This window comes from Euprymna scolopes, chromosome 2, assembly GCF_053919585.1.
Source record: "Euprymna scolopes isolate OS-2025 chromosome 2, ASM5391958v1, whole genome shotgun sequence".
Classification (NCBI taxonomy): domain Eukaryota; kingdom Metazoa; phylum Mollusca; class Cephalopoda; order Sepiida; family Sepiolidae; genus Euprymna; species Euprymna scolopes.
In genome coordinates, this window is record NC_136483.1 from 163,600,028 (window position 1) to 163,612,527 (window position 12,500).

General features: G+C 33.7%; 1 protein-coding gene across 1 annotated transcript in view; it reads right to left on the reverse strand.

Moving 5' to 3' along the window:
- The window catches only part of LOC145298400 (atrial natriuretic peptide receptor 1-like), a 186,640-nt gene that overhangs the window by 50,148 nt on the left and 123,992 nt on the right, over positions 1-12,500 (reverse strand). The window contains exons 13-15 of the mRNA XM_080144315.1: positions 10,880-10,984; positions 9,399-9,470; positions 1,989-2,157 (exon numbers count right to left, since the gene is read on the reverse strand). Coding sequence (XP_080000441.1) covers positions 1,989-2,157; positions 9,399-9,470; positions 10,880-10,984 — 346 coding nt within the window. The remainder of the gene's footprint in view (positions 1-1,988; positions 2,158-9,398; positions 9,471-10,879; positions 10,985-12,500) is intronic.

Sequence of the window (12,500 nt, forward strand, 5' to 3'; positions counted from 1 at the left end):
GGTTCCCGGCCCCTCACCTGTTGGGCTGAGTGTCAAGTGACGAATCCTTGACCTGTACTACCCTGTCTCCCGACAGCCGAAGCCGCTAGGGGACATCCCATCAAAATGACCTTTTAATGGGGTATGATCCCACACAGTCGGACGATTCTATTTATAAACGATGCTGCTAAGAACTGACGAATCAAATTAATTCACGTTCTGCTACCAACTAATCAGAAACCAGAGTTGCTTCATAAATATTAAACCTTTTCTGGAGCAATTTCACATGTTCTTTTCCCGGGTTTCGACACGGTAAGAATATTGTTTGTTCTGTGGAACTGTCTACTACAAACAAGTCACCTCCCAGGACTTGTGTGTAACAGCGAACAATCTGAAAGTCAAAATGGCTTACACTTCTAGAATCTCTCTCTCTCTCTCTCTCTATATATATATATATATATATATATATATATATATATATATATACACTTCTATATAAAAATGGCTTACACTTCTAGAATATACAGAATACATATATATATATACATATATATATACACACATATATATACACATATATACATATATATACACATATATATACATTTATATATATACATATGCATATATATACACATACATATACATATATACATATACATATATATACACATACATATACATATATATACATATACATATATATACACATACATATATATACACATATATACACATACATATATATACACATATATACACACATATATATATACATTATTGTTTTTACATGGGGTCACCATTTATCAAGTCCCGAAGGCCACTCAGGGATAAGGGTTATTGCGTGTACAGTAATCAGTGAGATAGTATTGTAGTAATCATTAGTATTGGGGTTTTGATAGAGTGTCTTAAGGGGCGGTTTGTCAGGAGTTTGTTTATGTTGGATTTGAAGACGTCCAAGTTGTAGTCAGGTGGGAAACAGGCAAGCGGCAGAGAGTTCCACTCGCGTGCAGTTCTAAGAAAGAAGCTTTGCTCATGGAATCTACGTTTAGATTTAGGCACAGATAAAGAGTGGAGAAAATTATTGACAGTAGTTTCAGCCAGACGGGTGTTTCTCGTGAAAGATTGGCGAGGGGGGGGACCAGAGATTGGAGCTCAGACGAGCACCTGCCATGGAAATAACGAAAAAACAAAGACAGGCTCGAACGTCTCTTCTGTGGGAGAGAGGTTGCAGGGAAGAGAAAAAGGCATCCCCCACTAAACCACGAGGTCTATTTTGTACTTTGTCAAGGCAGGATAGGCTGTTTTTAGCAGCTCCTGTCCATATATATATATATATATATATATATATATATATATATATATATATATATATATATATATATATATATATTAGTCGAGCAAGGTGGTAGAGGTTTAGGCTTCTTATCATGGGGCCCTGATTTCGAATCTCGCTAGATTTAACCACTCTGATGAGTCGTAGACGACGAAGCACGCGTCAGTGGATAATTATATTTTAAAAATAATATATTATTATTATTATTATTATTATTATTATTATTATTATTATTATTATTATTATTATTATTATAAAATGTTATATGGCGATATAATATTTTATGCATTGATTTTCAGTATTTACTTCAAAGGTGCACGGTGAGTAGGGCTTAGTAATAAATATGAGAATATGGATCGTAATTAAGCTACACAGAATATTCATTACCTTGTGTGTGTGTGTGTGTGTGTGTGTGTGTGTGTGTGTGTGTGTGTGTGTGTGTGTGTGTGTGTGTGATGAATTATATCTTGATTTTAATCACTATTAGGGAGGTATGAAGGTACTACAAAACTGTTCTGTTTAGAGATTTTTTTTTTAGGAAATGCGCTAGAAATGTAATATTAGGTCGGTGCAAAAAATAATGCCGTTTTTTTTACATGAATATGAACGTCAAAAATCGACATTATTTTTGCACTAACCTAATAAAAAGGAGCAGGTATAATAGATGGCGAACCTTTAAATTTTTCTTGTTCTTCTGATTCTCTGCTATTAAACTGGACATGAAGCAGCGCGCTCGGACCGTAATCGGTGATCTTGAGAACCCACCGACTGTCAACCACACAGTTGCTGCTTTTCATGCGACCATGCGACACCAGACTGGAAGAGTGAATGTAGGCCATACCCTGAAATGAAACGCAAAAGAGAAACAAACAATCAAAATGTTTTTTTATTCAGTTTTACCTTTTTTTTTTTTACTTTTGTTATAAAAATATATCTTTAATATAAAGAGTAAACGTCCGTTTGTATGTTTCCATGTCTTGCTAAAAATTGAAAAATACTCAACAAATCCCTATAAAGTTGGTATATTTTTTTACTCTACATAACCTCGGAAAAATAATATCTTAAATAGGAATCGGAGGAGTAGACATAAAAACATGACACCGGCCGTTGAAAACATCAAACACGTCAGAAATGAAAGAACAATTGCTCACATAAAGAAATAAGTAAAAAAAAAAATCTTCCAAACTGGATAAAGGTCCTAAGTAATTCGCAATTGTATTTTCGGTCGTATACAATGAGAATTGAACCTAAAACCTTCAGGACAGTATCATTTTTACAATTAAATTTTTTTCCAAGTACTCTAACCACTGCGCCTCGGGTCCTTGCAAGCAAAGACTCCAAATAATTCCAAATTCCAAATAATACGAATAACTAATCCTCATCTCAAACGTACAGAAACGTTATATTTGTTTTTTGTTCTCTCCTTTGTCAGGTATTTTTGTCATCGTCAACGTTTGTATCACGAATCATTGTATGCATGTCTTGATGATACATGAAAAATACTCAATGAACCCCTGAAAAGTTTGCATTTTTTATATATCCATAACCTCGGAAAAATAATATTTAAAATTTAGAAAAACATGGTTTGAGGGTCAAATGACCATTAATATCACTTAATGTTATCAAGAAGTAGACATGATTTTTAATGTTATCATGTAAAGGGAAGTAACTGTGGGATTTTTACAAAGTTATTTCTCTTACGCGGACTTGAGTTATGGGTGTGCATGTCTAAAAGAGGAATGGGCTGTGTGAAGAAGAAAGAGAGGGTGGAGAGGGATATAAGTTATGTTACAGTTTTGCTTCGGACAACGCTAAGTAACACTGCTAGTATTATATAAATGCCTATCGCATTTTTTTTTAAAACGTAATAAATACATTGTGAAATTTGTCTTGTTTCGAAATACCAGAGTAAATTCAACAAGTAAAGTGAATACCATAACCAGAAAAATTTGATTCTGACTTGCCAATTTTCACTTGTTATTGTAGTACTATATTATAACCTATAGATCTGTGCGAGTTTTTACCAAAGGACTTAGACTTCGTAGCCTAGTGAGGGATGCCCTTTCTCTTCCCTGGAACCTCTTTCCCACAGAAGAGACGTCGCGAGCCTGTCTCTGCTTTATCGTTATTTTCATGGCAAGTGCTCATCTGACCTCTAATCTATGCCCCCCTCCCGGCCAGACTTTCACGAAAAACACTTATCTAGCTGAAAATACTATCAATAATTTTCCCCACTCTTTATCTGTGCCTAAACCTAAACGTAGATTCCATGACCCAAAGCTTCTTTCTTAGAAGTGCACACCCGTGGAACTCTGTTCCGTTTTCCTGCTTTCCAACTGACTACAATATGGTCGTCTTCAAGTCTAACGTAAACAAAATCTTGAACAGCCATCCCCTTAAGTAATCCAATTTATCAAATTTCCTCTACTATCGATGACTGACATGTTCCCCTTGACCATTGTACACTCATTAACCCTTATCCTCGAGTGGCCCTTAGGCCTTGATAAGTGGTGACTCCTTTGTAAAAAAAAAGATAAATGAATAAAAATCACGTTCAAAACATTGCCTTAATAAAATAATATAGTTTTGGTGTTACGTCACATATTTATGATTTACGACATATTTCAAAGCATGAATTCAAACATAAGCGATAAGTAAAAGTAATAAATGAATTGATCGATATCTCCGTTCCATCTCGAAGGCCATGTATACCCCATGTAAGGATAGTTGTGTATGTAATTGTGAAGCAAGGGTTGTACAATATCTAACCACACCTCTTCTGAATTGGCACTGTTTGAGTTCAGTGGCAAAGATAAGTCCAGGATGACTGGAAACACTGCCAAGATAAGCGGAGAACACATACAGCGCCTGGAATTCCCAAACGGTCACCCATTTTAGTAATAACCAGGTTCAATGTTGCTTAACTTCGGTGATCTAGCAGGAACCGGTGTGTTAATGTCATTATGCTGTACACATTATCAATAGCATTGGAAATTGTTTTAATAGTTCAAAACAAATTATTTAGCTGTAACTACATACTGGCGTTAAAAATAATTTAATATTTAAAGTGATTCTTTGCTTTTCAAAGTTTGAATCCATAAGGTTGGTTGGTTGTTTTTGTTTTACGGCATATCACCCCTTTTCAGGTTATTTAATGCCGAATCCAAAGATTTTGAAGAAAATTTTTTTAATAGAATATATTTGTTGTTTTCAAGTCGGTTTCTATTTAACCCATAGTTGAGACCCTAACAGATACTACCACTCCGGGTCAGAGTGGACCTGGGAGCAATGGCAATTAAAGGGTGGCTCCACACTCCCCAAAGCCCGCAAGCTGGGGCCTCACCACTGGATATAATTTAAGGTCGTTGAATCCATAAGACGTAGTATATTAATTCTAGTATATGAACATTAAAAAAAAAGGATTAAACGTAAAATATCTAATTTCCTGAAAGTTGTCTATTTTCAATTCTAGTAATTATTTAGTATTCTGTAATCTAGGCATTGCTGGGGATTTAACTACAGGGTGGTCGCTAGAAAAGCGGGAAATTTGAAGTTGTAAATTATATTATTTAAATTTTATTTTGTTTAAATTTCATTGCGACTGACTTATTCACCTCTTCTATTTTTATACCCACATTATGGATGAAGGAAGCAGAAAACGACTTTCAAACTTTGAAAGTGAGATGATTATTGTTTTGAAAAGTAAAACTGACTTGAGGACTGACCAAAGGTCTAACTGTATTACTGATTTGTTTTTTGGGGTTTTTTTTTTTTTTTTTACAATTATTACAAAGCATCAGTTTGATAATACTCTTGCAAATCTAATATATAAATTGCTATATGTCTGTCTGTCGGTCCGTCTCCATATTTTCAAAAGTCTACCTCCTCTGAAACTAAAAGTCGCAGAGCAGCCCTAGGGGCCTCAGATGATTGGATTTTTTACGGGTCGTTCTTTAATGGATCTTCAGCTGGTTTAAATTGCTTTTAAGGGGTCAAACATGGGCCAAAATGGAAAAAAAAACATCGTTAAACATTTTGTACATTCATCTTAGTTTATTTTTAATTTTTAATTCTTAATCGGTTTATATGCCGTGTCACATTTTTACAGTGATAACGTCATTAGCTTTTGAATTCTACGGTTTCGATTCTAGCTGATGGCACCTAAACGCATCTGTTTTATTTTTTTACTTTTGAAAACACGACTCTATATACGAAATCTGGACGAATTAAAATATCTTATTTAAGCGTATTTTACGACCGGGCAAAACCGGGAGACCGCCCTCTGCCCCCGCTAGTTCGAAATAAGAAAATTATGAAGCCGTTGGCACCAAAAAAGGAACTAGCCCCCCCCCAAAAAAAGAAAAGCATTTTTTTTTTCTTTTACATTTTCACCCCAAACAAGGCACGTTGCCACTTTGATATACGAGGCTACTATCAGGGACATAAGCTACAGGGGTACTATGTAGGGAGTTGGGCAGGAAGATGTCGGTTCACGTTACACTTGAACTTCTGCATGTCAGTACAGTTAGCGAATCAGGGACCCGGAAGGGAATCCCAGTCTAGCTATTCTGGGGAAGAAACTACTGGAGTAGAAGGCTCTCTTACATCTAGGAATCTCTACTATGAAGGGGTGGGATTTAGCTGCTTGTCGGGTTTGTCGGGGGTATTTACGTAGAGGGGGTACAATTGCTTGCAGTTCGTCAGAGCATCCACCGTTAAAGTACTTGTAGAACAGGCAGAGGGATGCAACATTTCGTCGATGGGACAGAGGCTGTAGCTCAGATGACAGTTCAGGACCTATCAGCTTGGCGACTTTCTTTTGAACCCCATAAAGGAGTGAGAGACTAGTAGCAGATGCACCAGCACAAATATGACAACAATACTCCATACATGGGCGAATTGTGGCCTTATAGAGGTACAGGATACTTTCGGGCGTTAGTAGCTTTCTAGCACGGTAGAGAGAACCTACCTTCATCGTAGCTGTTCTGGCAATACTTTCAATGTAGTTAGTTCGAGGAGTTTAAAAGATGTACTTTCAGATAAGAGTAATTTAATGCTTTTGTAAAAGACTAAATTACCGCAGTTTTATAAAAATTGTCCGCTTTTCTAGCGACCACCATGTACGATTAAATCTGATATTAATCATTGTAAGTTGTTGCACACATCTATGATAACTGAAAATTTCAAATCCATTAGGAAATTAGCATTTTTGAAAATTTTAATGTAACGAAAATGTAAACAGAAAATGAAATTTTCTTTTTAGAAATGTTATCACATTTAAAAAATATAAACTCACAGATTTTTTTTATTTTACTTGATGAGTCGATATTAAAGAACAAAAAGGTCTACTAAATACTAACTCATGATCAACTATATCATAGTCGACTGAGCAAGAGAACATAATAACTGTCGAAAAGGATTTTGAAATAATGGAATTTAACGTAGTTGGATAGCGACATTTATTTAATTAAATATTGTACGAATTTAAGATGCAACTTTACGTTCTGGTAATTGGATGTTGATTTCTTAATGCATATATATATATATATATATATATATATATATATATATATATATATATATATATATATATATATATATGGAAGTTTAAAAAGCAATGCGGAAAGGACCGGAATCACAAGAGTAAAGAAAAGAAACTGTGATTGCTTTTGCCTTTTAAAACTTTCATATATTCTTTTACCAGCAATGCTTCAAGCAAACTACCATTTACTTTATATATATATATATATATATATATATATATATATATATATATATATATATATATATATATATATATATATTGGGAGGTATATTTGGTAAAAAAAACAGTGGAAAAATGTTGAAATAATAAAAATGCACACACACAGTGGACCTTTATATATATATATATATATATATATATATATATATATATATATATATATATATATATATATATATATATATATATATAAAGGACCACTTTGTTTTTGTTCTATTGGATATTAGAGTTAAAGCTGCTGGACCTCTTTATACTATGGAACGGAAGCGGAAACAAAGAAAGATCTCGTCCGTTTCCATAAATCAACACTTCGTAAACCCCGTTGCATAAAAAAATGTATACATGTTGCGTTGATGGAAGTTTCACATTGTATAATATTTCGGGAAAATTTCCTTCCTCATACATGTTTTCAATTTTTGTTTGAATGTGCATACGGGAGCTGTTGTAAACAGGAGCAGTTTCACAGAAATTTAAATGAGGCTGAAATTTATAGTATTTTATTTTAAAATCTATGATTATTATTCTTTAACCTTAATAATGCACGGCCTGTGTTAATATTTAATGTTATTATATTTATTTTATTTTTATTATATTTATTTATAAAAATATATGTTCTATTAATGAAAAGTGCATATCTTATTCCACCCTTATATGCCTTATTTTATTCACGTTTGTGTCTATCCGTTATACCTCTGCATTGTATTTTCATCAATAATTTTCTTTATGTACACAATACACAATGCTTCAAGAAAACTACATTAACTTCATATATTATATTTGATTTTTTGAAAAATGTTGACTTTGTTCGACTCTCTTTTGAAAAGTTCATTTCAGAGATTCATGAAAAACTTGACATACTTGATGTTTAATTTTCTAAATAAATTTGCAATAATGTCTTTCAGAATATTATTTTAAAGAATATAAGTTCTTTGTAATAGATATGTTATCGTTAAAATGCTTCTAGTTTTCGGCACTTCTACAGAATACGAACCAAACTAGACCGACGCTTACAGAAGTAATTTTCCGGAACCAGCCGGAAACAAACGAAGCATTTTTTACGAATCTGAACCGCGAAAATGAATGTGTGGCAGAAGACAGTTAAAGACAACCTCAAGGCTGAAATGAAAAAAAAAAAAATGAACAGATCACGTGATTTAAATCGAAACCAAACCTAACCTATGTACTATCTGACTGTTTGCCGACGACCAGACCCTTTCAAACAAGTACAAAAAAAATAGGACCAACGATTAAATTAATGGAAAAATAAAGAAAGTTGTTTCATTATTTACATTCGTCCGAAATAATCCGTACCCATTCAGGTGAGTATGTATAATCAGGTACTCCCTCTCAACAATACAAGCACTAGCCCCAAACGCTGTCGCTTTCTTCTCTTCAATCCTCTTTTACTGGCCGTGTCGTTATCTCTCACACTGGCGACTACCGATAAGTCGATCATAGGTTCACAAGTATAAAAATGAATTAAAACAACTCAAAAGACTCCGACACATTTTGTAGATATTAGTTATACGCTGGCTGTGTGTGTGACACCATCGTGGCAAACGACCCTCCAACTGCTAACGTCGACATCTTAGGTGTCTTTCAAGGCCAACATTGTCAGTCAGTTTATCAAATAATCTCCTGTTCCAAACCGCAACCTGCCGTCAACTGTCGCCAACTGGAAACTGTCGCCAATTCTTGCAAACTCGCTATCACTCCTATCACTGTTTGTAAACTAACTCTAAATGTATAAAATTATGTCCGGTCCTTTTTTTTTAGTCACCGCCACACCTTGATTAACAATTCTATTTTCAGTCGCCATTGTATCTCTTGGTGAACCACTTTCTACTAACTTCATTTTCTTTTGTTTTGCTAATTAACGATTTCCTCCATTGGTTATAGCTTTTCCTCCCTTAGTAATCATTTCCCAACAGTTTTTTTTTTTGGGGGGGGGTCGATATTATTACAAATGTTTTTTTCTAATATTAAAAGAAAACTCCTTCGATAAAACGTGTTTCATTTGGTACTAATCGACTGTTGGACAACGGCTTTGCGAACTGCTTACGTAAATCTCATTCAGCAAAAAGTCGGTTTCGGTTAGTTTGTATTCTGTAGAACCACCTAAATTTCTTGCATGGGTTCAAACTAAATAAAGCCCCCCCCCCAAAAAAGCTCAACAGAGCATTTGGATTAAGGTTCATAAGTGATCGAACAATACGAAAGTTGTTACAGAAATTCTGTAGTCGGAATGAGAGCCTTGGTTGTAAAGAAAGCATTACGAATAACTAAACTTGTATTTCTAGTTTAAAATGAAATACTTACATTGACCAAATCTGATAAAAGAGATTGCTTAAATGTCCAGTCAAGTTTGATATCGTCATTTTCCAGTATATCCTGAAAAGAAAAGATACATAAAATCAATTGTATATATATATAAACTAAAGTCAGTTAGTCTGTATGTTTGCATTATTGATATATTGCGAATATTATTTTAATCAAAGTATTCGAATGAAGCAGCAAGAAAAACGGTTTTTCTTTGTGGCGTCGGGAGGTTCCTGGTCGCCTGGGGAAGTTTCATTTACTGAAACAGATGGCTATTTGTAGCGACCATATGTAATTGTCTACCCTCAAATAATAATAATAATAATAATATATATATATATATATATATATATATATATATATATATATATATATATATATATATATATATATATATATATATTCTGTTTGCTGCTTTGGGATTTAGGAATATTGTATTTTTACTTTTTTGGGTTTTTTTAATTACATTTTAACTCCAAACAAAGCACATTGCCACTTTGATGTAGGGAGCTACTATTAGGGACACAATTTACAGGGGTACTAGGTGGGGAGCTGGGCAGCAAGATGTCGGTTCACGTTACACTTGAACTTCTGCATGAACCTGGCAGGGAGTTCCAAAGTCAGGCGGTTCTGGGGAAGAAACTACTGGAGTAGAAGGCTCTCTTACATCTAAGGATCTCAACTGTGAAGGGTGGGATTGTACTGCTTGTCGGGTTTGTCGGGGGTATTTACGTCGAGGGGGTACAAGTACTCGTCAGAACATACACCGTTAAAGTACTTGTAGAACAGGCAGAGGGATGTTACATTGCGTCGATGGGACAGAGGCTGAAGCTTGGATGATAGTTCAGGACCTATTAGGTTGGCGACTCTCTTTTGAACCTTGTCTAGGAGTGAGAGACTAGTAGCAGATGCACCGGCCCAAATATGACAACAATATTCCATACATGGGCGAATTGTGGCCTTATAGAGGTACAGGATACTTTCAGGCATTAGTAGCTTTCTAGCACGGTAGAGAGAACCTACCTTTTTCGCAGCAATCCTAGCAATGCTTTCAATGTAATTGTTGCAACTCATGTTTCCTGTGAACATTAGGCTGAGGGGTTTAAAAGATGGGCTTTCAGATAAAGAGTCTTTGGCCATTGCTATTGGTGGTAGAGAAGGTTTCTTGTAGTTATTGAAGGAAACAAGTTTAGTCTTAGCAGCATTGAATGTGACCATCCATTTTTGTCACCATTCCACTACAGATTGGAGCTCATTCTCTAGTGTTTCTTCCATTTCTTTAGATATGAGTTCGTTTGTTTTCCTGTCGTGTCTATTATAGAGCGTGGTGTCGTCAACATATATACCCATCTCACAGACAATTTTGTCAGGGAGGTCATTTATGAATATAAGTTTGACCAATTATGCGAATTTGTTGAAAATTACTTAAGCTTTTGTCTAGAAATCAATAAATGAATACAATAGAAATATTTCTGCCATACCTGGAGACTTCCTTTTGAACAATAAGCGAAAAGGACGCACAGATTCGGGGGGTCGACACACGAACCGATAAAAAGGTTGATGTTCTCGTGACTCAAATCTCGCATCTGATCGAAGGAAGAAAAAAAGAAAGAAAACGTGAACTTTATAGACATATATATATATATATGCATATATATACATATATATATACATATATATATGCATATATATATACATATATATATATATGTATATATATATGTATGTATATATATATATATATATATGTATATATTAAGTAATGTGATTTATAATTTAAAATTTAAAAATCAAATTTTAATTAAATTAAAAATCCGTTTCATAAGAAGGAACAACAACAAAATCAATTATCTGTACGATCGTTTCGGAAAACAATGCTTTTTATTGTGGTATACATCAAGTTATGTAGAATAATTATATATAGTTTTTTGGTAAGCAAGGTCTCCTCATCAGCAAATTTAGGACGGTTTTTATTGAATTTAAAAGACATATTCCAAAAACCTAGAAACAAACGTAGCCAGAGAATTTTTTTAAATATTAGATAAGAACTTTAAAGCCCCCCATAGATATAATAAAATTTTCAATAAGAACACAATTAAAGTCTCTTACTCTACTATGCCTAACCTTCATCAGAAAATAATTAGCTCTAATAATAAGAAAATTAATAAACTACAAAATACAACTATACAAAATACATCGGACTGTAACTGTAGAAGAAAAAATAAATGTCCCCTACAAGGCTCATGTAAAATTAAAAATGTTATCTATAGCTGCACAGTATCAAAAACTCCAAATCTACATGAACCTATTAACAGCCATAACTCAACTACCAGATTAAATAATAACACCAACTTAAACCAATCTACCGATCAATTACTAATCAACCCACCACATAATAATCCAACAATAGACCTAACGGAAAATAATCACAACAAGCAAGAGGTAATATATATTGGTTCCACATCTGGCCTAATAAAACATAGAATTTCAACGCACAAACATTCTTTTAAAAATAACTCTCTGTCAAACCAAACTACTCTATCCAACTATATTTGGCAACTAAAAAACAGCAATATTTCTTTCAACTTAAAATGGCAAATAATTGAGACTTGCAAATCATATAAACCAGGAGATAAATTTTGTGCACTATGTACAAAAGAGACCCTAAAAATTTTAAAATATGAAGATATAAAAAGTACAACCAAACTATTAAATTCAAGACAGGAGCTTCTGACATGTAGTCATAAACGTTGGTTTAAATTTAATAAATATAAACCACCTTAAATCATTAAAAATTACTTATTAGTAAAAATAGATTACAATTATTATTTTTATTTATTTTTTTTAATAAATTAACTTAGACTAATTACCTCCCTTACACCCGTCAAATAAATAATAAATAACGTCAAGAAAACATGACAATTATCTCCCCTTAAAACTTGTAATAAAAATATTCTCTCTATATATAAACCGTAGCGTCTTTAAATCAAAAATACGCCAACGGACACAATTTATTGCACGAGCGTCCCCCTTTTTAAAATTCATCATTCAATAAGATAAAAAGCTATAGCAAACATCTAAATGACTACTTTAACCACAGTT